This window comes from Embiotoca jacksoni, unplaced genomic scaffold, assembly GCF_022577435.1.
Source record: "Embiotoca jacksoni isolate LCO1_2020_lvr unplaced genomic scaffold, fEmbJac1.0.p SCAF_48, whole genome shotgun sequence".
In the NCBI taxonomy this organism is placed as follows: Eukaryota; Metazoa; Chordata; class Actinopteri; family Embiotocidae; genus Embiotoca; species Embiotoca jacksoni.
In genome coordinates, this window is record NW_027185401.1 from 2,045,310 (window position 1) to 2,070,136 (window position 24,827).

A 24,827-nucleotide genomic window follows, 5' to 3' on the forward strand; every position below is an offset into this window, starting at 1 on the left:
TTGTGGGACTCCGCTGGAGGAAGTGTGTACGTCCATGAGGCTGTATCATCGGTTTACTTCTGAGAAAGCAGGTCAAGGTCTGAGATTTTCCTTTTTCCGGCTGTAGTTATAGTTTTTAATTTCTAATTTTGTTTTTATTTCCTGCTCTGCCGAGCTTATTCGAACCGGATTTCTTATTATTGTTTGATTATTTATTATCAAACAAATCACGAGACGGATGTTTCTTAAAAACTTAAAATCTTTATTTTGGAAAACACAGACATGGTTTAAAACACTTAATGCCATACAATCCCTGATACTCGCAGCGCTGACATACAAAGCCAAACAAATAATAAGCTCGTCAAAGTTCCAGTCGGCCGTCCCACTGATCACATCAGTTCAAATGTCTAGAGAGGTAAAGTCCACGTCAGTCTGAGGTTTCCCCTCATATCAGTACCGCATTAACTTCGTCACAGTGGTTCTTTTATCAGCTGATTCCCAACCGTCCCCCAAATAAGTAAAACACGCTCAGTTTTTCGGTGGTTTTCCTCCCGTACAGGCAGCTCAGTCGACTTTTAACTGACAATCAAACTCAACTGGGTTTAAAAAAATATATATAAAAAAAAGGTTACAATTATATATATATTTTCTTTTTTTTTCTGGTTTGCGATCGAAAACCGAGTAATACACCAACAGCTGGTTTTCTGAGGCACAATTGGCCGTTTCTAAAAAAAAAAAAAAAAAAATGTCTCCAGAGCTTTTTAAACCCGACGGTCGAACACCGGGAACTGCTTTAATTGTGCTTGATTTTTTTTTAATTTTTTTTTTTTGAGAAGTGAGCGCCGTCAGTAAGATCCAGAACTTGTTAATACGACAAAGACAAAATAATTCCCAAAGTGTCCCAAAGAGCGTCTTAATTCTGGCAGGTTTTTTTTTTCCGCCAGCTCGTCTAAAAACGTAAAGGCTCGTACCGTACAACTTAAATATTAATTGCAATTTTTTTTTTTTCTTCTTCACTGTTTCAAACTACGATACCGAATCAGTTTCCTCGATGTGGTTAGATCGGTTACGGCTGCGACCTACGTCACGTTCGGCTAACCTAAAATTTCAGATTGAGGCTTTATTTGACATGCAGCTGTTTCTTTATGTGCTTAAAAACAGTTGATGGAAAACTATACTGCATCAGAACTTGAGTTTTATTATCGTACATATCTGTGTGGCAGTAGATTTCGTCCGCTGTTCAATTAATTGCAGAGATATTTTGCTTCAATCCTCTGAAAACCTATTTTATAAGATCGTATTTTCGTCTACACGTCTGAAAAAAAAAATCCTTTGATTTTTATCGATTGTGAGTTTAACACTCAAAAAAAAAAAAAATCTGCTTCATCAGGACTGCGAGGGTGTTCTTTGACTTGAACATAAGCTAACCACCAACCCGGTATCACGGCAAAGCGTGTAATACACACGCCCGTCCACTAGAGGGAAGCGTATCGGTGTCATGTGCTTTGGGAAAACAAAACCACGGGAAACCCCCCCGAGGTCAGGATTACAAATTCCTTGGTGAAGGATAAGGAAAAATAAAACTGCTTGATAGTCAAACTTATTTGTAAAACTGTATCATAACTAATAAAACTGATGTCTGGAGTTACAGAAATATAATCCAAGTTGTGATGAACAATAGTTTTCCTTTAAAAGTTTGACGGAGGTTTTTGTTTGTACCAACAAGTTAAAAAAATACAAATTCCCTCAGTGAAAAGTCGAGCGTTCTACTGTTGATGTCCACTAGGTGGTAGAATAAATATCACTTGTAAATCCAACACGACCTGAAGGCAACGATGAGCCCAACAGCTGATTTTTTTGAAATATTTTTTTTTACTGCAACTTTTCTTGGTTTCTGTCTCCTATTCTTTTTTTAATTTTTTTTTTTTTTTTTTATTATTAAACAACAAAAATAGTTTGTTTTTTTTCAAAATGACAATTTAAAAAAAAAAAGAAGAAAACAATCACAAAAGAAATATTTCGCCACAGGTTTTTTTCAGTAGTTCTTTTGAAATTTTTTGGACCAAAACACTTTCCCGTCTATCCCTGCGTCGTTCCAGTTTCAGTGCTCGGGGGTTTAATTTGGCAGCAGCATGTTTTTGATCTGCTTGGAGGTAGTCTCATCGTTCAGATGTTTGGTCGTGTACCTGCAAGGGGTGGAAGGGGCAGTTTAATTCGAGCGGGCTGTTTTTTTGTTGTTTTTCTTCCCCCCCCCCCCATCTGTTAAGAGTTTGTGTTTGCGGAGGTTTTACGGACCTGAGAGCGTTGAGTAAACCCTCCACGCTGCTGGGCGGCTGGTCCTTCAGCACTCTGATGCAGCCTTTCATCTAAACACAAAAACAACGACAAAAAAAAAAAAAAAAAAGCTCGCTTATCCCGAAACAGGAAGTCAGAATTTTCTTCCTTTCCAGATGATTTTGGTTTTTTTTTGTCATTTGGGAGTTAGGATGACTTTTTTTTTAATGAAATATAAAAGCGGATCTTTAAACTGTATAAGATCATTTACTGCATGCTTTAAGAAAAAAATCAAATTCATCTCTTAAATCTCCCAACAGAGCTGCTTAAAAATGGCCAACTGTCCCCTGAAGGCATCACATACCCCCCCTCAAACTGAATGTGTGTGTGTGTGTGTGTGTGTGTGTGTGTGTGTGTGTGTGTGTGTGTGTGTGTGTGTGTGTGTCTCGTTAACACACGTCTATATTGGAGGTCTTGACGAAGGCTCCAGCTGGGTGAACGTGGTCGTACAGGATGATGACGCCGACCATCACGCGGAGGCAGAACAACACCGTCTCCTCGCTGTTGAAACGACTGCGGTACTCCCTGAACACACACACACACACACACACACACACACACACACACACACACACACACACACATACACAGAGAGTCAAAGTGCTGTGTCATAAAGATGATGATGATGGTGCGTTCAGGAACACGTCAGGACTCACGGCGTCTCCAGCATCACTTTACACACACAGGCCATCGTGCTCAGACAGTCTGTCGTGTTTTCAATAGGCAAGTCCGGATTCTGGACAACAACAACAACAACAATGTCAATAAAGTTCAATTAAAAAAAAGCACTGCAGGTGAACAAGTGTCAAAATCTTTACGGCTCGTTCAACATGCATGTTAGAAACGGGTTTTGCCGTCCAATGAGTCAGTTTGTTAAATATCGAAGGCATTGACTCTGCTGTGTTGTTTCAGTAAAATGTACTGAGGGCGCCCTCTGCTGGTGGTTTGTGGAAAATAAAACAAAAAAAAAACATTTCAATGTTCTGCCAGCGGCCCCCTACAGGCTGGAATAGTCATTACAAATATATATATATATATATATAAAAACCTGTTCATGATGTACATTAGCAGGAGAATTATGTTTCCTGTTTGTTTGTATTTTTGTCAACAACCACAACAACAAGAAGAAACACACTAATGTTGTACACACTGTGAATGAATGAACAGCTCATCTGATGCATGTATTCATTAATTAAGCACAGGATGGACACAAAATTAATTGATAATTAATTTGTTGAAAATGTTAAAAATGTCAAATATTTCATCTTTCCAGCTTCTAAACTTTCAGCTTTTCTTATTAAATCCTTGAATTAATCTTTTAATGATTTTGAGGTTTGGATCATTTGTAAGATAAACGAAGCATTGTGACGATGTAACTTTTGGTGACTGTGATAACACTTTTTTTTTTCCCAAACCAAACCAAACAATTGATTCATAAAATATAGAATAATTAATATCACTCAGATTACATAAAATATTCTGCATTTATTCCTTCTCAAACCTAAAATCCATTTTCCTGATTACACTTTTATTTCAGCAACATTTTAGTTGCGGGAGTGCTTTCACAGTGTGCGATCACGGTGGTACTTTTAGTGAAGTAAGCAGTATAACAAAGAATAAATTAAATGCACGAATCGCCCCCAAAAAATATAAAGAAACCGTACGATGAAACTCACGTCTGAGACGAACTTCGACGTGGCGTCGCTTAGCGTCTTCAGCATCGGCGTGGCGCTGGCGTAGAACAGAGACATCCGATTGGCCAGCTCGTTGTTGACCTCGCCGCCCGCGCCGGCCTGGAATAAAAAGCACAGGTTGCCGTGGAAACCAAATCACGTGGACCTGAAACTCAAGCATCATCTTCCTCCGTTGGCGTTTTAATGACACCTTTTTTTTTTCCCATATATATATATGTAAAAAAATATATATATCTCCTTTTTGATCACTTATTTTCCATTTATTTTGATCTCATTGAACAGTTTTGACCCATTTATAATTTTTTTTTTTTTTTTTCGCGTCTTACCGACAGGTTGTTGATCCGCATGCGGCTGATGGTCCGGCGGTAGTAGCTGAAGTCGTTCTGGATGGCGGGGTTGGTCATCTGAAGAACATAAAAAAAGAAAATGGATGAAGAACACGAAGGAGGAGGGTTGGGAGCAGGAGAAGGGTAGGACGAAGAAGAGGAGGAGGAGGAGGAGGAGGAGGAACCTTGAGCTCGTCGAAGCGCAGCGTGAAGTGCAGGATGTGGGCGAACTGACGGGCCAGAGCCTGCTTCTGCTCCAGGTGCTGCGTGGGAGTTGAGCCGGAGCTGGTGAGGACGTCCAGGAGACACTGCAGACTGGACTCTGACGGGGGACACGAACTTTAAGGTAAGAAGCACCGATGACACTAAACGCTACCGTTTGTATGACCCCATATTTGATTGCAAATAGACAAGTCAAATTCACAGTAAGCATTTTTATATATATATATATATGTATATATATATAACATGTCCCCCAAAATATTGGTTCGTGTGATTTGCAAATCATTGCGTTGTGTTTTTATTGACTTTTTGGGAAATTGGGTTTGTACCAAAAATATGTAATTTGCTTTTTATACTTTAAATAAATTGTAGCTGATTTTACTTGTGTACTTTTCCTTCAGTGGGATTTGAAATGCAAAACTTTTACGAGTAATCGAGAATTTTTTTTTTTTTTTAATTGTAGTATTCGTACTTTGACTCGAGTATTAAAATTTGAAGGACAGACCGACCGACCGATTCTTACCGAGCTTCTGTGAGAACTCGTAGAAAGTTTTGAGTTTAATGACCAGAGGAACGACAGCGGACCAGGCCTTCTCCTGAACACCCTCCACACCGGGACTCTGGATGGCCTGAACACACACACACACACACACACACACACACACACACACACATCAGTCGGTCGTACATCATCTTCTAATATAAGACGGTTATTGATTGCTGCCCTCAGGTTCACCTGCCGGATCTCCTCTCCCGCTCCTTGGTACGCCTGCAGGTCGTCCAGGACGACCCGAGCCTCCGTCAGCACCTGGTTCACCGTCTCCCACATCTCCGTCTCCGACTGCGAGGGCTGAGCATCTGGGGGTGGGGATACGCGAGGTCAAAGGTCAAACGCGCTCTCTGCCAACTCGGGAGGAACGATCGCGCGCGGTCCGTCGCGTCCGGCCGCCGCTCCTTTTTAAAAAGGTGCGTTCAAAATCGCACAACGTGCAGAATAAAAAGCATCGTCGCCCCCATTTTTATTTTTTATTTTTTTTAATCTCACGTGCACCTTTTCGGTAAAGAGTTCGACTCCTGAAGAGATTTAGCTTTTTCTACGAGGCGAAGGATGAACTGTGCGTGTCGGATTGTGTGTGTTTTTGCGCGTCTTACTCTCAAAGTCCAGGAAGAAGTTTCCCCCGTTGTTGTCGATGTCTCTGGTCAACACCTTGATCAGGTTCCCCATGCTGTTTGAACGACACGCGGGAAATACAATCAGACGTGACGAAACAAATACAGAAGAGCTGATTAAACGCAGCGCAGGCGTGTTTAACGGAGCCGCGCTCCTCGGTCGGAAACATCAAAACTATATGCATAAAAAAAATTAAAAATAAATAAAAAAGACTTTGTGCCACAAACTCGTCAGAGAAAATTAAACTTCATCAACAGTTTTTAAAGAAAAATCGACAAGATTAAAGCTTTAATAGTCGACAGCAGAACAATGAAGCTGGATTTATTCTTGACGCCTGAAGTTAACGACAGATTCACTGAACATAAAAGGAGGAAATACACTTTTTTGTTGTTTTTTTTTACTTCTATTTTCTTTTGAAAGCTAAAATTCAAGTTTTTCATGAGAAGATTTGAGGGTTTTAAGTGATAATTTACCTTTTTAACTTCTGCTTATTAAAACGAAACAGACGCATGGACGGGGATTTTCAAAGTAAAAGCTCTGCCGTGTCAGACTCTCTTTCAATGAATAATACTGAAGGTTCATTTGAACAGATGCAGGCAGATGTATTTAAACGTTTGATGGATGATCGGTACAGATTGTGACCTTGAGTCCAAAATATTTTTTGTCAGGTCAAATATTTGTACATTAAAACTTTTTTTTTTTGGGGGGGCTTGCAGTGTGAGAAATTTACTCTCAAAACTGTTTTGCTTGTATATTAAAGACAGAAAAAAACCCCACCTTCGTACCTTTTTATTATCATTATTTTCAGTTTTCAAGATCAACATAGTGACTCAGAGTACGTTTCATATCGAGACACTTTTAAGTTCAGGCTGCTGCGCGTCAGGGGAGGCTGAAGATAAATTCGAGCTGCGGCTTCGTCGAGGTTTTGCCTCCTGCAGCCCGAAGTGCGAGCGGTGTGCCCTCTCGTTGAAAAAAAAAAGAAACGGTGAAAAAGAGGAAGTGATGAAGTCTCTGAAAGTTCGGCCTAAATTTAAAACAGAGGAAGTAAAGCAAACCGAGTTGGGGTCAGGTGAGCGTGTAAAAAAAAACAACAACCAATAACGCCGCGCTGCACAGAAAACAGATCCGGCTCACAAAATACTGAGTTCGAAAAAGCATCAATGGCACTAAGACACTTTATTTTATCCCCTAAATGTCCTTAAATTCTCAGTGATTATCGCTCTGACGTAACTAACTCCCGTATTTAAGGCATTTTTGACGCTCTCTGTGCAGATTTCAGGTTGATTTCAGCACATTATTGACGACTTTCTCTGCATTTAAACTTTCTACCGTTTTTCAGCACAAACTGCACTCAAAAGTTGAAATTGTCATTAAGTGGCGGTTTAACAAACCGTGAAGCCGTCGAGAAGCGAAACTGAGATTAAAGAAAATGACACGGCCACCGACACAAACGATCTTTACATAATTACTTCTCGTGGAGACGTTCAAGGTGTGTAAAAATATTGTTTCGTTGTTTAAATGCACAAACGCAGCAGAAAAAGCGAAGAGACGCGACCGCGTTTTTCTTTCTTTTTAAAAGTCGTTTAAAATCTCTACACTTGGTGATTCCTTTTAAATGGTCAGAATGAAAAGTAACGTGTTTTTCAAAACAGTATTTTCTTTTTTAAAGGTCAGACAGAAATGAGATGTGAGAGTGTGAAAAAAAAAAAAACTCCCCACGAGTTCTTCTACTTTTTTTTTGCATTTGCTTGGTGTTTGAAATAAAGTTCTGTTACCATAAATAAAACACGCTCAGCGCTCATTGAGGAAATAAACTCCAGTTATTATGTTCAATCTGACAAACAGTTAAAGTTGCTCTTTTTACTTTCTGATTTTTGTTCTGTTGTAAAGGATGAAGAAGAAGAGGCATCAAAAAAGAAGTGTAACATTAAGTGTGGCGCTGGTTCCAAATCGCATCCTTTTAGCCTTTTACTTCTAATGTTGGCCAAGAAGGTCAAACTTCATTTGTCCACGAATGAGGAAACTGCACGCAAACATACTTCATAAAAGGAACCTGCAGTACGAACTGAAAGAAGAGAAAAAGTATGCGATTAAAGTTTTGTTTTTTGGAGTTTTGCACATCTTTGGTGACACCGACTCCCTCTAGTGGACAGGTGTGTGTATTAATGTGGATCAGCATTGACGCTCTGCCGTTACTTGCGATACTTTTTAAGTTAATGTACTTTTCCTTCCCTGAAGTTTTTTGTTTTTTTTAAACCGGGACTTTAACCTGTAAGGAAGCGTTTTAACTGTGTTGAAATGACTTTTAATCAAGTAAACAATCTGAAATATTCTTCCAACAGAAAATGAATCGCCGACTCTTTGAGACGTTTCATAAATGATCAAATTCTCTGATTGCAGCTTCTGAAATGTGAAGATTTTTATGGTTCTTTTACTCCTTTATGATGATAAACTGAATATGTTCTGATTGTGGGCATGTCAGGCTGCACTTTGGGAAACACTGGTCGACCATTTTTCGCCATTTTCGGACACTTTAAAGACCAAACGTCCGATCGATGGATCGAGAAAACGATCGTCAGATAAATCCATGAGGAAAATAATGTTGTTGTTTTGCAGCTCTAGTTGTTTTCATTACGTGCTCATTACTTTCTCCATCGATCATTCGGCCTGTAACGTTTTTAGAGCAGAGAGTCAGCAGAGTCCGACACGACGACTTTAAACATCTTGTTTTGTTTTGACTAAAAGCAAAAAAAGGGACATTCGGTTCACACAAAATCAAGAAAAGCAGAAATGCCCCGAAGAAACTGAAACGACAAACGTGTTTTTTGTTTAATTGAAATGGTGATTAATCAACTCTCAACATGTTTGCAAGTTAAACTTCTGCCTGTTGAATTATAACATGCAGTATAAGGAACTCTATAATAAGTGATTATCTTACTCTATTTAAGGAGGTGAAGCATCTACTTCCTCCCCTGCTGCTGAATATTCATGTCCCAGATTACCATGTTGTTCTGGCTCCAGTTAAATTAAGACTAAGTGTAAATGCTCTTTTCTTTTTTTTTTGGTACATTATATGTGTCAGGTTTTGCACTAAAACACGAGGCTCTGCTGCAGATTAAAACAGACAGCATGAAAATCCTGCTCACACATCAAACGGTTTCCTGAAGCTACTTCTTTCACTTCTGATGCTTATTTTTAGGCGGTGCATGCTGCTGCTCGCTTTGTCTGCGCTTTTATTCTTCTTATTGTGAGATCTATACGTGCATAATTCTGCGTACATCCTCCTTCCACCAGTGATTGTCAATACGTGATATTGATCCGAGGGAGCTTCTCGCATCATCTCCGTGCAGCTCTGACAGAGTAAAGCTGGGTTAAAACAAAAACACACGCACACACACACACACACACAAAAAAACGGAAACCCCTCGCCAGTAGTTCAAGTAGCTCCGGGCTGTTCCGGGGTGTAAAATACGCGGCACTTTGGCTGCTTTTTACGCACAAGCACGGATTCATATGTTGTTGTTTTTTTGTCGGTGAACGTCACGTACCTTCAGGTTGAACCGCTGGTGATGTTTGAGGGGAGGGGGGGGGGATGTTTCGACGATCTGATCTCAGAGCAGTAATACAAATAATAATAATAAAAAAAAAAAAAAAAAAAAAAAGAGGTAAACTGCGCCTTCCGGACTTCAGGCTGCGGGCAGAAAAACAAAAAGTGCTGCTGAACTTTGAACCCTGAAGTCGGACTGCAGAGTTTTCCTGGTGCGTCTACTGCGGTCTGCAGGACCTGACATGTCTGATCTGAGACCAGGATCCACCCAGAGAGGACCGATCCGACCACCCTCCCCTCCCCTCCCCTCTGACTCCACCAGCCCCCACCCCCCCCTCCTCCCATCCACTCTCTACCCGGAACACAGCCACCACCACCCTCACCCCCTCCTCCTCCTCCCTCCCTCCCTTCCCCAGCCGCTCCTCACCTTTCACTGATAAACTGATCGATATCCGCGGATCGATGCCGTGTCTACCGGGGGGCTCCTCGGTGCGTCCAGGTGTCTTCCCGGCGGTCCGCCTCCTCTACATGCTGAGTGACTGTGAACCCGGAAAAAGCGCCGCTCGGCGCGCCGTTAACTATAAAAGGAGTGATCTTCTCAGGAGGAACTGAGCACGGAGCCAATCAGCGGACGGCGCCTGCCGAGCGCAGCAACCGCAACTGCAACTGCAACCCCACGAGGTCGGCCGACGGAGGCAACCTTGAAGAACGTCTACTGCAACTAAACGCAGAGACGGAGAGGAAGGAGGAAGCTGAGGAAGACCACGGAGGAGAGGAAGAGTTGTCAATCCATGCAAGTCAAAAAGAGTCTACTTCAAGTATTTAAAGTTTTGGAGTAAAAAAAAAAAAAAAAAACAATAGCAAAATGTTTGGATTTTCATTGTCATATTTATAAGATAAATCAAAATTATGAAATCATTATTTTAATCATCGTCTATGAAGTTTGACATTGGACTCCAACTTTAATTATGTTTGAAAAAGTGCTAATATTGACATTACAAGCTGCAATGTGATCAGGCATGTCATCAAATTCAACTCAATATCATGTTCCTGACTATAAAAGTCATGAATTTTTAATTAGTACGTCACAATGTTGAGTTGGAAGTTATGATTTGAGGTTTTTGTCTCTTCATCTTGACTTGAAACGTCACAAAATCCCCATTATTGTCTTCTAATCTAAATTGCAGCACCTCAAGATCTCGATTTATAGAATATTATTTTACAATGTTATATTTCTATTTTTAAATATTTATTTTTCGCTTACTATCTCCTAATTCTGACTTTAAAAGTCCTCATTTTTATTCAGTAGGTCATAATGTTATAATTTGGTAATCTTAAAAAAACAAGTGTTTTTGTAATTTCACAAATAGTATTTGAGATAATACCCAGTTTTCAGCTCATGATCTTTCTTAAGAAATTTTCATTTATCGAAGCATAATTTGGATTTACAAAGTCATAATTTCAACATCGTCCATCATAATTTTTAATTGAAAGGTGATACAGTTTCATTAAAATGTCACTGTCCGAATTTCCAAGTTAGAATTGTTTTTGTGCGTCTCATAATTTGACATTAAAAGTCAAATATTAAACTGATCCTCTTGAACGATCATAATATATAGTGTCTCATTGAGTTGAGTGAAAACTTGATAATTTGAACTTTATGTCTCTTTATTTTGACCAATTTGACTCGATGTCTCCTAATCAGGAGTTTAGTATCAAACATGTTGTTTTTTTTAAACCGAGCACAGCTGTGACATTTAATCACTGAAAACTTCTGTTTATTTATCATCAATAATGTGTTTTTTATTTATTTTAAAACCAGATTTAATACAAAAATACCAGAAATTCCTGTATTCTTTATCGTAAACACAATGTAGTCTCTCACGGACGCGAATCCTACATTTCCCATGGTGCCTTTTGCGCACGGAAATGCGTCATCACGCGTGACCTTGGCTCTCTTCTTCGCTTGTTTTTTTTAATAATCAACAGGCAAAGAGGACGAGCATGGCGAATAAGGACCCTGCAGTAAGTGTGTTCTTCTTCTAAATTGTGTTCTTAGATGTATTTTTGGCACGTTTTGCGCCGTTTAACCAACTGGTGTCCAACGGGACGCCAGTTGGTTCTTATTGGCGTTTTTGGGGAGGGGGGGAGAAAAAGCGTAAAGTTTGACACGTGAGTCCGGCTGAATCTGATGTAAGCTAGGTTACAGTCGATAGTACTGTTAGCTTTGTTACATTCACGGCTATTTCAACGAAGACAGAAGTCGCAGATTTTTGTTAAAGCTGACTAATGTTGGTTTTGCTGATATTGCACGAGTTTTGCAATGAGTCAGCCTCGCTAGTTGCGCAGATAAGCCAGGGTCCGTTTACAAATCTTGCAAATCAACACGTCCTCGCCTGTTTACACGTGTGCACGCGTGATAGATTAATTTCAATTAAGTTGATTAAATGTTCCGGAATCCCTTCTTCAATTCGGCATACGGTGTAGTCCACTGAGCATCCTAACTTTTGACAAAAAAAAAAAAGCATCATAGGTGCAGACAGCTACGCCAGAAGCAAAGTAAACCACTTTTCCATAAGCAAACAAATACCTTTATATTCTGTTAAAGTCATGTGGCTTTGTGGATTTTCTCCGAGGCGAATTTAAGTTTTGAGTCCATAAATTAAAGACAGATAATCAGTTATTTTCACCTGTGTCTTTATTTGCTTGTTTCCCAGGAATCACCAAATGCAGCCAACCTTTCAAAGGCAGTTTGGTTTGTCCTGTAACCACAAATAATTATGTTTATCTGACTAGAAACAGGCCTCGTGAAGTTTTTGGGAGGTGTCAACCTTCATCGTGGTTACCCAGCCAGCCGTGAAGGTCATCCAGTGTCGTGTCATAATATGTTTTAATCATTAAGGAGTACAAGTGGGAGTCGTTTTAGTTCTTTTTTTTTTCACCCAAAAACTGCCACAGTGTGGGTCACGTTTGGAGATTAGTACTTCATTTCACAAGCTGACTTGTGAAACCGGTGATGCTTGTGTTTCAGGGATTTCTGCAGCAGCTGCGTCAGATCGCAGGCAGGATGTCGTCCGGACCTCGGGGTGCGGGACTCGGACTCAAACTGCTGATCGGTGCCGGAGCTGTGGCGTACGGAGTGAAGGAGGCCACGTACACAGGTAGTCCGCTGAGCCTTTTGTTTTTAAACATTTTTTTGCAATACTACACCATATCTTTCGAGTTTCCTTCGGTTTTGCGGTGGTTTGAAACCCCCCCAAAAAATGTTGAAGAAACACCTGATTTTTAAGCAGACTTGGAAATAAAGTCACCTTGAGTTGACTTGCGAGAAGCAGCGATACGAAAAACCGTTTATACCATTTAAGCGGCGAAGAAATTATTGTTAGTCGGTTGTTTTGTTTTTAAAATCGCTGGATTACGGCGGAGCCTCGACAAAGGGGCCCAGCAGAACGTGACCGACGTCGGGCAGCGGGTTAGTTTCCAGCGTCTGTTCACGTTGTGCACCCGTGAATTCGTTCCCCACAGGGTCAGACCGTCAACACCGAGTTCTACTGGGAACCTTCTGAGGCGCAAAAACATTTGCTGCAAAGTCGACATGAATAATTCTTTTTACACGTAAACTGCGGTATTTATCGAAGTCGAAACTGTAACTTTGATGAGCGAGGGACGGTTTGTTTTGAAACGGGATTTGTCGGGTTTGAAGTTCAGATTTGCTTCTAAAACGTTGGGTTTTCATCTCCTCCGTGCGCAGTCGAGGGAGGACAGCGAGCGATCGTCTTCAACAGGATCGGGGGGATGCAGATGGACACCGTGCTCTCTGAGGGACTCCACTTCAGGTGATTTTTGTTTTTGTTTTGTCCTCACTGTCTCAAGCTGAACCGCATTAATTCTCGTCTCACATCCTCTCTGTTGTTGTTGTTGTTGTTGTTGTTGTGGTGTTCAGGATACCCTGGTTTCAGTATCCCATCATCTACGACATCCGAGCCCGACCCAGGAAGATCTCCTCGCTCACTGGGAGCAAAGGTCAGACGGCTTCACCCTTCAACAGCAAAAACTAAACTCCTAAAAAAAAAAAAAATCAAACCTGATGGTTTTGTCGGAAAGTTTAATAGAAGAAATTAGACATTTTCCTGTTCAACGTTAAACTGTCAAACCAACTACAGCTTTATTACATCAACTGAGCAAAATGTTTCCGATTGAATTTATTTATTTAGAGTCATTTTTTATAACAGAAAAAAATTTGGTTCATTCCCCAAAGACAGATAAATAATGTTGATAAATTGTCATATTTTCCATTGGACAAGAAGTTTGGAGTTTTAATTAAGATATTTATTTATTTATTTTTTTATTTTTTTATCATTATTGATTTATCTGATCTCTTGATTAAACCTCGAAAGTCTAAAACTCCGATTTGAGAAGCTGAAAAAGATAATTTTTCTGACTGATTGTTTACTCGACTAATTGTTGCAGCTCTGAATCACTTTACTTTAAAACTAATTTTGCCAAAATAAAAGGCAGGAAATATTTTTACAAAAGCCTTTAAAAAATGCCTGTTTGATGATAATATGATAGAGTTCAAGCTATTTTTTTTTTTTTGTCTATTTTATTATTTTGTCATCAGTCTAAACCCCAAAATATCTGTATTAACCGTTATAAACTTTATATGAATAAACCAGACCTCCAGATGGTGAGCCTGACGCTGCGAGTTCTGTCCCGGCCGCTGGCGTCCAACCTGCCCATCCTCTACCAGCAGCTGGGACAAGACTACGACGAGCGCGTGCTGCCCTCCATCGTCAATGAGGTGCTGAAGAGCGTGGTGGCGAAGTTCAACGCCTCGCAGCTCATCACGCAGAGAGCGCAGGTACGAACGCCGGCTGCCGCTCGGTTCGCGCTTGAAATGAATAATAAAATTGTTTTTTTTGTTGTTTTTTTTGGGGGGGAGTATTTTGTCAGTTCAAGAATACTGTCATCACAGAAAGACCTTGAAATATTGAATTATTTTGACTCGTATCGCCCACTTGTGTGAACATTTTAATCTTTTAAAAGCGGAGTTCCACAGGGATCGATACTGGATCCACTTTTGTTCTGTTTACCGTGTGTAATTTGAAAAAACATCAATTCTCACTGCTGTGCTTCGTCGACATAAAACTATCTTCCTGAAGCACTTAATTGGTTCCTTTCAGCGGGTAAATTATAGATTTACTCGCGCAATCATTTCCAACATTTATATTAAAATAAAACTTGAAAAGCCTTGAGATAAATTTTTTGTTTAATCTTAATGGTTTGCACGATTCCTCAGAGGAGTAAAGTTAGAAATCGGTAATCGTTTTTTCATCGACATAAATACATCCCATTTTTATCCAGTTTAAATCCTTGTTCAGGCTTTTACAAGTCTTCTCTGGTTTCTATTTGGTCCCAAAAAAAAAAAAAAAGCAGCTTGAAGAGTCCTTAATGAGATCTACGAACTTTGACCTTCTGTCCCGTCTACCGTCCTCCTCGTCTTTTATGAGGCTTTAAATGGATCGACTCCTTCGTAAATCTTCCGGCCTCGTTATTCACGTATCGCCGCCGTTCCTTGATTTAACAAAAAACATGATCATAAATGTTTGATTTATTTATTTTAGGTGGATTTTGTTAAAAAATTACGACATATTTTGCAGTTTTAAGTGAGTTTTTTTTTTTGCATAAACTTTGAAAAAAATTGCAAGACAAAGAATATTTTTTTTATTTTTTTTTTGTATTCATATTATTTATTAATATCACTGCCTGATAAAGGAATACATATGTAATCACTTCCTTTAATTATAATCATGCTGCAAATCACAGAAATATTTTTGTTCTAATCTTTTAAAAAAAATATATATATTTATTGAATTTAGAGCTAACAGCTGCAAAACAAAAATCATAAAAATGACATCGCTCGCAGAAATACAGAACAGACAGTCTGACTGTAATATAGGAAACGGACTACATCAGCTGTCAAAATAAGAGCTTCACACGCTGATTAATTCATGTTAATTCAACGCAGGCGCAAAATTTAAAGTCTCTTACAACTTGAAGTGTGTATAAAACTAATTTAACGTAATCGCTTCCATTTTTTCACCCCCCGAGTTTTATCTGGTGATGAGAAAAACAGGAGCAGATGCTTTCTGATTTGTAAATGAGGAGTTATTGTTGTTAATAAAAACGAGTTTTGTTTGAAAAGACCTACTTTATGCCGTAATACTTTTCAGCACATCCCTAAATCATCGAAATAAAATAAAAACAAATTCCAAGCTCCCGCAAAATATTGCCGATCTTGCTTGAATTTGCGTTAATTACTACGATTGCGAAATCGCGACCTGCTGGGAAATTTGTCACTTTTTTTTTTTTTTTTTTCTCCTTTCCCAGTTATAGGAGCGCCAATTTTTTTATTTTTTTGTAAATTGGTGACGTGGACTTTAAATGATCTCGTGGTTGTTTCCCCTGAGTTGTACGTACGCGTCGTCCCTCCAGGTTTCTCTGCTGATCCGTCGAGAGCTGTACGACCGAGCCAAAGACTTCAACATCATCCTGGACGACGTGGCCATCACCGACCTCAGCTTCAGCCGAGAGTACACCGCCGCCGTGGAGGCCAAGCAAGTCGGTGAGTAGACGGAGGAGGAACTCTTCATAACTGCTCGACATTTTTCTAAATCCTCCCGTCGGGTTTTAGATTCGAGCACGGTGGTGAATTCTTCAAATTTGAAGCGCATATTTTGTGATTTTTAAACTTTTAGATTAAATGTTCACTCGCTAAGCTTTTCCCAGCGCTTTAAAGAACGACCAAACTAATTATTATTTTTAAATCTGCCTTTTCTTTTCTTTTCTTTTTTTTTTATCAATAATTACATCACCTGTTATTAAATTCCTATTTTACTGACATCATGCAACCCTGCTTGTGTTGTGTATGTTTTAAAAATCTTTGACTGCACCATCTGGTTAAAAAAAAAAGGGATACAGTCGTAACACAGAAAAACTATTTAAAAAAAAAACAACAGCGTGATTTTTTAATAAATAACTGTCAGCGTTATTGACTCCACCGGTCAACTTTTTTTTTTTTGTATCTTGTATGACTGAAATTTGTATTAAATTGCATAATAGGAGGCTTTTTTTTTTTTTTTTTTTTTTTTTAAACAGCTGATGGTAGATTGGATCTGCAGGGACGCTCTGTCTCTGATTGGTTGTCATTTTCCAGTTGCCAGTTTCGATTAAAAAAAACACCAAAAACTTTCACACAAAAGAATGAAAAAACCAGGTCCATATTGAAAGATACTGAAGTTTCCCTTTAAGTTGAATTTTCTGAACAGTGCAGAAGCCCTGATTTTAAAAAAAAAATTCATTAAAAAAAAAAAAATCTGCATGTATATTTATTTACGGTCTCAGGACCTACAGCGTAGTTTAAAGATCTTCTTGTTTGAGTTTATAATGTGACTGTTGTTGTTGTTCCTCTGCAGCCCAGCAGGAGGCGCAGCGAGCTCAGTTTTATGTGGAAAAGGCCAAACAGGACCAGAGACACAAGATCATTCAGGCTGAAGGAGAAGCTGAGGCTGCCAAGATGGTAAGCTGACCTCATCTGTCCCAGCTGACGGAGGAAGTGATGTCATATGTAAATCATCGTCTGCTGAAAAAGCTGTTTGTTCTTCACTTTGTAACTGATATTGTCCTGAACACTCTTTTACATTTGTTTTAGCTTTAACTTACTTAAAAAAAAAAAAAAAGACTGTTAAAAATTCAAACGGTGGTTTTCAACGACTTCTTAAAATGCAAAAAACAGCAGCGGGCTGCTCGGGTCCACTACAGCAGATATCTGTAGAATTAGTCACGTGATTGAATTATTATTATTATTATTATTATTATTATTATCATTCGGAATTATTTTCTCCCTGTTCAAGTTAGCGAATGAAACGAGACATCGTCGCTCATGTTCATGCTCCACCTGTCAGAATTTTTTTTTTTTTTTTTTTTTTAAATGTCTGAACTCTCAAGTTTGTAATTCATGACCCGATCACGTCGGGTTCGGGCTTCAGATTATCGAATTATTCCAGCGGGTTCACACTTCCGGCCGACCGCTTCGCGATCGCATGTCAATCGGCAGGCGTTGCCCGAGGGTCTGTCAAAAAAAAAAAAAAAAGTCGTACATTTAAGAGATTGTGCAAAACATTGGTTAAAGATAAACTCCCTGTTGTCGTGTTTTTTTTTGGGGGGGGGGGGGGGGTTTCTCTCGGAAAGCCGAACTGTAATTTATCTGGTTTATATCACAATTAAACCCACCTTCTTTTTAAAAACAAGAAAACGCCTCCGGAGCTCCGCCTCGGCTGAATTCCTGTCCCGGCTTGAACCCGTGGTTGAATTGTGGCGAGAAACAGAAGCGTCTTGAACAAACACTTCATCCAAATATGCGCTAATTATTTTTCCCCCTTCGCTCGTCAACATGCGTGAGAAACGTCGAGGCCGGCGCGGCGACACGTGGCGACACGCCCTTCAGCCCTGATCCTCGCCGCCGAGCCTTTTTAATTTGGTCTCCGCCCAGAGAGAGAGAGACTGTTTGTAACAGTACTCGCCTGTGAATACACTAACCGTGTGTGTGTGTGTGTGTGTGTGTGTGTGTGTGTGTGTGTGTGTGTGTGTGTTGCAGCTGGGCGAAGCCGTGACGAAGAACCCGGGCTACCTGAAACTCAGGAGGATTCGGGCGGCGCAAAACATCGCCAAGACGGTAAGAAAACACCCAACCCGTCGTTTTGTTTATTTTTGATATTTGTCCGGGACTTTTGTTTGTTTGTTTTGGTATGTTTGTCTCAGACTTAGCTGCTCGTTTCTTTCCACCTTCAGCCCTCAAGCAGGAAAACACAAAGTGTACAAATGAGCACAAATGCATGCACTTATGATATATGATGAACATGTAATGAAGCAGACATGTGAAGTTTTTAGTTTCTGCATCATTTTGAATCTATTTGTGACTATTTTTGCTCGTCTTTGTGTTTATTTTCCGTTTCTTCTTCAGTATTTTGCATCTTTCTGTAGTTAGTTTGATTTTTTTATCATTATTTTTATGTCTCTGTTTATCTTTGTGTCACTTTGTGGTCATTTTGCATTTTCCATTCCTTCAGAATTAACAGGATTATTTAGCCTCAGGTTGTTCTTTGATCCATATTGATGCCACGTTAATGTTTGTGCTGCTCGTTCTGTCGCAAGTAAATAAATACCTGACTTTCTTTTTCGAATATGATGAAAAACACAAATGTTTCTACTAAATCTTTTCTTCCTTTGAGCAATATTCAGACGAGGTTGTCACACATGTTCTTGGCTGCTGCTGATAATTACTTTAATTATCAAGCAGGCTGCTCGTGGTTTTTTTCTATCTGATGCTCAAAAATGTAAATAAACCATTTTAATTAACATCTGGGAATATTCCAGATCTATCAAACCCAGACGTCAGCAGTCCCTAAAAAAAAAAAAAGACATATCAGAAGTTCAACCTTTTAATTAAAAGGCCTCAAAACTATTTAATTCTAAAATTTAAATAGTCATTTCATTGTAAACACTTGAGTTTTAAGTTGAGGTTGGTTGAACTCTGCAGTGCCGTTCAATGCTGCTGCAGCACAGCTCGTCCACTAGGTGGCGCCAGAAGAACACGAATGCCAACAGTGAAGGCGTCACGAGACCGAAACAAAAGATTCATCCTCTAATCCTCTTCTTTTCTTTCCTTGTTCTCTGCTCCGACCTTTGACATCCACTAATCAGAGCCGAATCCAGCTGAAAAGTTTTAAAGTTTTATTGTTGATATTATAATTTTTTTAATTCCCCTTCTCCCCCCTCCAAAAAAAAAAACGTATAAATGTCACAATGTTGATTTAGACGCTTTTGGAAAAGAAGGGTAAAAGAGTTCAAGCAAAAAAAAAAGAAAGTTTACAGTTTTATTAATGATCTGCAAAAAGCAGAAGTTTCCTGCCAAATCTGCTGGAATATAAAAAAAAAAAGTGTAAAAAATTCATGAAATCAGTCTAAATGAATGTTTTCATGATGGTTTTCAGAGAATGTTTTTCTTTTTATTGCACATTAAAACTTTTACCTCCATAGACACGCAGCGTTTAACACAAACAGAAGAAAGTTACTTCATAGATTTGGAGAGGGGAAAAAAAAAAAAAGTCAAAATATATCTTATTACAATCAAAACTGTCGCGTTCAGAACGTCCACGTTGAATAAAATACACGTTCAAAACCCAGAAATGTTTTCGTCAATAAAAGGAATCCGATCATAAACAAACAAAAAAACCAAACGTAAACACCGAGTGTCTAAAATGAATTAATCGCAACTGATTTGAGGTTTTAATGTTGAGATAAGGAACCTCGTGAGCGACCGCATCACTGATCGCATTCATTCACGAGCGCCTCTTTTTTTCTTTCTTTCTTTCTTTTCTTTTTTTATTTATACGACGCCGTGACCTCGCGGCCGAGTGTGACGCGTCGTGCGTTCGGTTCCCTGCGTGGAGCGCCTCTCTCGCCCCGCTGTGAATCAGCTCAGTGTTGTGAAGGCCGAACAATGTTCCCATTGTGCTCGGCGGCGGCGGCGGCGGCTCGACCCGACCGACCGGCCGGCCGCCACGCTCGCAAACTTTTTCCACCTGTTGTTTTCTCTCCCGCTCACTTTTCACGTGTGTGTTTTTGTGTTTGACCTCCAGGTGGCGACGTCCCAAAACAAAGTGTACCTGAACTCAGACAGCCTGGTGCTCAACCTGCAGGACAGAGACAGCTTCAAGTGAGTCTCCTGGGCGGGGGGGGGGGGAGGGGGGAGGTGAGGGGGAGGTTTAATACGATGCAGTCGAACTCTGAGGTCATGCAGTGGGACTTCGAGGTTGTTGTTTTTTTCCTAATGAAGTCTTGTTTTTGTTTTCAAACGCGGACGTTAACGTCGATATCGCCTGATGAATAAAATCGCCGACTCGGCTCCGCGTTTCGTTCTTGTTCAAACTACAATCGCCCACCGAACCGGTCGAGCTGTTCAGACTCCTTTTGTTTTTTTTTAAATATACACACGGCGAAGACTTTGGAGGAATTTGTCCGATTTTTAAATATGAATCGCCGAAGTCGTTGCCGTGACGACGGACGATGCTGCGGCAAAGCTACTCAATTTTCAAGGCGAAAGGTCGCTCGGCGTCGCCGCCTCCGTTCCTCCGTCACGACGCCGAGCGACGACGGACAGAGAAGTCTTTGTGCAGAACGTCGTGAGGTCGCGGTGACGTTGACCTTTGGTGTGAAATCTTCCTCGTGATTGGCCGATAACGTCTCGAGTTGTGGACACGCAGGCTAATTATTCTAATTGTTGCGTTCTTCGGTCCACGCGCCGAGAATTTCCCCTCTTGAGATTATTGTTGCTTGTATATTATATATATAGATATATACTGTACTGTATGTATATATATACATATATATATATATATGTTGACTGTGTTTATTGGGTTGTTGTATATTGTATATGTAGATGTATAATGTACTGTATATATACTGTATATACTGTGCATTTTATATTTATATTTTTTACTGCTATTTACTGCTATTTTATTTTATTGCTTTTCTATTATATTATTCTATTCTATTATTTTATTCTATTGTTTCTATTATTGCTTCTGTATGTATGCTGCTGTGGCAAAAAAATTTCCCCTCGGGGATTAATAAAGTATATACCTACCTACCTATTGTGTTCACCAGAATGAGACGGAAATAAATAGACGGCACAGAAACTGTTTTAGAAAATTATCAGTTGAACTTTGTTCAGCTTGCAGTGTTTCCAGACCATAATCAGACTGAACCTGTGAGCAGTAAGTGGGCGGAGCCAGGTTAAGTCCACACCATGTAAAACAGGCCGTTATTGGAAAGTGTATTTTTCCCGTTTGATGGAGCCAGGCTAACGGTTTCCCCCGTTTCCAGTCTTTGTGCTAAGCTAGGCTAACGGTTTCCCCCCTGCTTACAGTCTTTGTGCTAAGCTAACAGTTTCCCCCTGCTTTTAGTCTTAGTGCTAAGCTAGGCTAACAGGTTCCCCCTACTTCCGGTCATTGTGCTAAGCTAGGCTAACATTTTTCCTTTTCGTCTTTGTGCTAAGCTAGGATAACGGTTTCCCCCTACTTCTAGTCATTGTGCTAAGCTAGGCTAACAGTTTCCCCCTGCTTCCGGTCTTTGTGCTAAGCTAGGATAACGGTTTCCCCCCTACTTCCAGTCATTGTGCTAAGCTAGGCTAACAGTTTCCCCCTGCTTCCGGTCTTTGTGCTAAGCTAGGATAACGGTTTCCCCCCTACTTCCAGTCATTGTGCTAAGCTAGCCTAACAGTTTCCCCCTGCTTCTGGTCTTTGTGCTAAGCTAGCCTAACAGTTTCCCCCTGCTTCTGGTCTTTGTGCTAAGCTAAGCTAACATTTTTCCCCTTCTTCGTCTTTGTGCTAAGCTAGGCTAACAGTTTCCCCCTACTTCGTCATTGTGCTAAGCTAGGATAACGGTTTCCCCCTACTTCCAATCATTGTGCTAAGCTATGCTAACAGTTTCCCCCTACTTCCAGTCTTGGTGCTAAGCTAAAAGTTTCCCCCTGCTTTTAGTCTTAGTGCTAAGCTAAGCTAACATTTTTCCCCCTTCTTCGTCTTTGTGCTCAGCTAGGCTAACAGTTTCCCCCTACTTCCAGTCATTGTGCTAAGCTATGCTAACAGTTTCCCCCTGCTTTTAGTCTTAGTGCTAAGCCAACATTTTTTCCCCTTCTTCGTCTTTGTGCTAAGCTAGGCTAACAGTTTCCCCCTGCTTCCGGTCTTTGTGCTAAGCTAGGATAACGGTTTCCCCCTACTACCTGTCATTGTGCTAAGCTAGGCTAACAGGTTCCCCCTACTTCCAATCATTGTGCTAAGCTATGCTAACAGTTTCCCCCTACTTCCAGTCTTGGTGCTAAGCTAACAGTTTCCCCCTGCTTTTAGTCTTAGTGCTAAGCTAACATTTTTTTCCCCTTCTTCGTCTTTGTGCTAAGCTAGGCTAACAGTTTCCCCCTGCTTCCGGTCTTTGTGCTAAGCTAGGATAACGGTTTCCCCCTACTACCTGTCATTGTGCTAAGCTAGGCTAACAGTTTCCCCCTACTTCCAGTCATTGTGCTAAGCTAGGCTAACAGTTTCCCCCTACTTCCAGTCTTTGTGCTAAGCTAGGCTAACAGTTTCCCCCTACTTCCAGTCATTGTGCTAAGCTATGCTAACAGTTTCCCCCTGCTTCCAGTCTTGGTGCTGCGTGTCCTGGTTACCTCACAGATGAAACTCGTATCCAACCGAAACTGCTGACTCAGACAAAAACTGAAGAAGTCGTCAAAACGTCAATCATTTGACTGAATGCCGATAATTACATCGTTGTAATTTTTCCTTTTCATCTTCTTTTTCAGTTTGCTGTTGAAGTGAGAAGTCGCCTCCCGGCCGGTTTGTCGTCATTCCTTCAGTTTCACCCCTCCGGTCTTCTCCCAGCGCCGTCGTCTCTCGTCTCTCGTCTCTCGTCTCTCGGCCGTCTCCACGCCAGGTTTCTCTGTGACTCGGTCACGTTTTACAAGCCACCAAACACTGACTCTTGACTTGAGGATCCACATCCGCTCGAGCTCCAGCGACACGTAGAGCAGAAAAGAAAAAGTTCCTCCTGGTGCTTCCGGAAACAAAAAGTCTGATTCTCCTGTTTCGTCATCAACGGTGGATGTTTGCGGTCTCTTTTTTTTATTTTATTTTATTTTTTTTTTAAAGATGAAGGACAAAAATCCTGCTGCTTTACGATAAAGAACACAAAACCTTGTTTCATTAATCTGCAATTGAACATGTCGCTCTCGCGTCTGAATAAATTCCCTCCTCAGTCGATTGTAGTATTTTATCTATCCAGCAGGGTGCGCTGACGATCGATCTCTTCGTCGTACCGGCCGACGAACTGAAGACATCGTTACTTTAAAAACTCCCGATATTTATTTGCGATACGACAACGTAGCCGTCTTCAACACGCTTTTTTTTTTCTCCATCATCCGGTCGAAGGAGTTATTTTTCTTTTTTTTAACGTACTTCACATTCACAGATAGTTTAACTTGCACGTCTTATTTTTGGTAATTTTCTTGTGAGTAAACTACAGCCGCGCGGCACTTTTTGTACGTGGAGTACAAGTTTAAGATGCCGATGGATGTTTTGACCGATCACAACAGCCGAGGAAGCAATTTAATCATAGTAACTATTCAGAAGCGTCAGAAAAGGGATCATTTTGGAAGGTTTTGAGCAACAAGACGAGGAAAACCTCTGAATAATGTTGGCGTAACCCTAAAAAAACAACAACTGGACGAACACGTCCCCCAAATAAATGTTGAACTTTTCCTTTAACCTCCCGAAAATACAGAATCATGTTCAAATCCAGCTGAAAAAACAAAACAAAAAAGTGACCGAGATTAGTTTCGGTTGCTCTCGTGAGTCCCGTCAATATCGACGAGTCAGCGCTGCGTTCAAAGACCGCGCGACTCGGCTTTGCTGTTTCGTAACACTTTCAAATAAGCGTTTCATTGAGCGCGGCTTTAAAACCTTGTTGAGTCACCATCGTTAATGCCGGACAAGAATTTATGTCGGTATGCCGCCTCGTACAGTTACCACACACACACACACACTGTTTTCTTGGTTACAGCTGAGTGTTCATGAAAAGCCTGTTTGTTTGTTTGTTTGCTTCAGAAACACTAATAGAATTTATACTGAATAAATATCTCGAGTTTTTCGGAGACCTTCAGCTGACGTGGATGATTTTTGTTCCCGTTATATATCTGATTTACTTCTTTAACGTCTTCTTTAAGTTACTCGGCTCTGAATTGTAAAGTCCATATAAAATTATAGATGGTCTGGATTTCCCTGAGTTTTTTTTTTTTTTATGTTATGAATAATTGAATAAGCCACATTTTCAGATCTTAACTGAACCCCTATATATATATATATATAGATATCTATATAGATATATCCAGACCATCTATAATTTTATATGGACTTTACAATTCAGAGCTATATATATAGATATCTCTATATAGATATATATCTATATAGAGATATCTCTATATAGATATATCGATATATATCTAGAAATATCTATAGATATATCTATAGATATATATATATATCAATATATATATATCTATAGATCGCTAGTGTAGTACAGTGGTTCCAAACCTTGGGCTCGCACCTCATCTAAGGGGTCGCAGGATCAGTGTGAGGGGGTCATGGGATTGTTTTTTGCTTTCTCCCCCCCCCCAAAAAAAATTTCACAAGATTCAAATCATAATCTGAAAGTAATGAGCCGTCAGATACAGGTAGTTAAGTTAAAAAGTACGTTTTTAGTGGGCAGACGTCCTTCTGACGTTATCTGTATAATATGATATAATTTGTGTGTATTATCGCAGTGCGAGGTCACCTTGACTGTGATATTTCTTGTATGTAAATGGGACTCGCCGACCGTTTCCTCCTCTCCGAATCTGAACACGCGACTTGACGGGTTCGTGAATATTCATGCGAACGCGTGTC

At 40.2% G+C, this 24,827-nt stretch overlaps 2 protein-coding genes across 3 annotated transcripts; one reads left to right on the forward strand and one right to left on the reverse strand.

The window, feature by feature from the left end:
* Positions 1-220: 220 nt before the first annotated feature.
* On the reverse strand, positions 221-9,834 carry LOC138210725 (CYFIP-related Rac1 interactor B-like). 2 transcript variants are annotated; one of them, XM_069170013.1, is made up of 11 exons: positions 9,701-9,834; positions 5,708-5,781; positions 5,292-5,413; positions 5,079-5,184; positions 4,519-4,655; positions 4,334-4,411; positions 3,990-4,106; positions 2,970-3,049; positions 2,712-2,838; positions 2,275-2,345; positions 221-2,165 (listed from the first exon to the last, which is right to left on the reverse strand). In XM_069170013.1, exons 2-11 carry the CDS (start codon positions 5,778-5,780, stop codon positions 2,096-2,098), a joined length of 981 nt encoding a protein of 326 aa, XP_069026114.1. In that variant the 5' UTR covers position 5,781; positions 9,701-9,834; the 3' UTR covers positions 221-2,095. The 2 variants fall into 2 exon arrangements, with proteins under 2 accessions (XP_069026114.1, XP_069026115.1); XM_069170014.1 differs by lacking the exon at positions 9,701-9,834 and adding an exon at positions 9,275-9,331.
* A 1,414-nt stretch (positions 9,835-11,248) lies between these two features.
* On the forward strand, positions 11,249-24,045 carry LOC138210726 (prohibitin-2-like). The gene is made up of 10 exons (XM_069170015.1): positions 11,249-11,298; positions 12,305-12,434; positions 13,025-13,109; positions 13,217-13,296; positions 13,950-14,134; positions 15,769-15,898; positions 16,749-16,852; positions 17,930-18,007; positions 19,974-20,050; positions 22,691-24,045. The coding sequence occupies exons 1-10, from the start codon at positions 11,278-11,280 to the stop codon at positions 22,704-22,706; spliced, it is 906 nt and encodes a 301-aa protein (XP_069026116.1). The 5' UTR covers positions 11,249-11,277; the 3' UTR covers positions 22,707-24,045.
* Positions 24,046-24,827: the final 782 nt, after the last annotated feature.

Bases quoted from the DNA above. Each gene is read 5' to 3' on its own strand.
- LOC138210725 (XM_069170013.1), bottom strand. From the start codon at position 5,780: ATGGGGAACCTGATCAAGGTGTTGACCAGAGACATCGACAACAACGGG. The intron at 4,107-4,333 runs GTAAGACGCGAA...TTTTTATTCCAG, and splicing joins TGCGGATCAACAACCTGTCG to GCCGGCGCGGGCGGCGAGGT. The intron at 2,166-2,274 runs GTCCGTAAAACC...CACCCCTTGCAG, and splicing joins GGTTTACTCAACGCTCTCAG to GTACACGACCAAACATCTGA.
- LOC138210726 (XM_069170015.1), top strand. From the start codon at position 11,278: ATGGCGAATAAGGACCCTGCA. The intron at 12,435-13,024 runs GTAGTCCGCTGA...CTCCGTGCGCAG, and splicing joins GAAGGAGGCCACGTACACAG to TCGAGGGAGGACAGCGAGCG. The intron at 13,297-13,949 runs GTCAGACGGCTT...TGAATAAACCAG, and splicing joins CTCGCTCACTGGGAGCAAAG to ACCTCCAGATGGTGAGCCTG.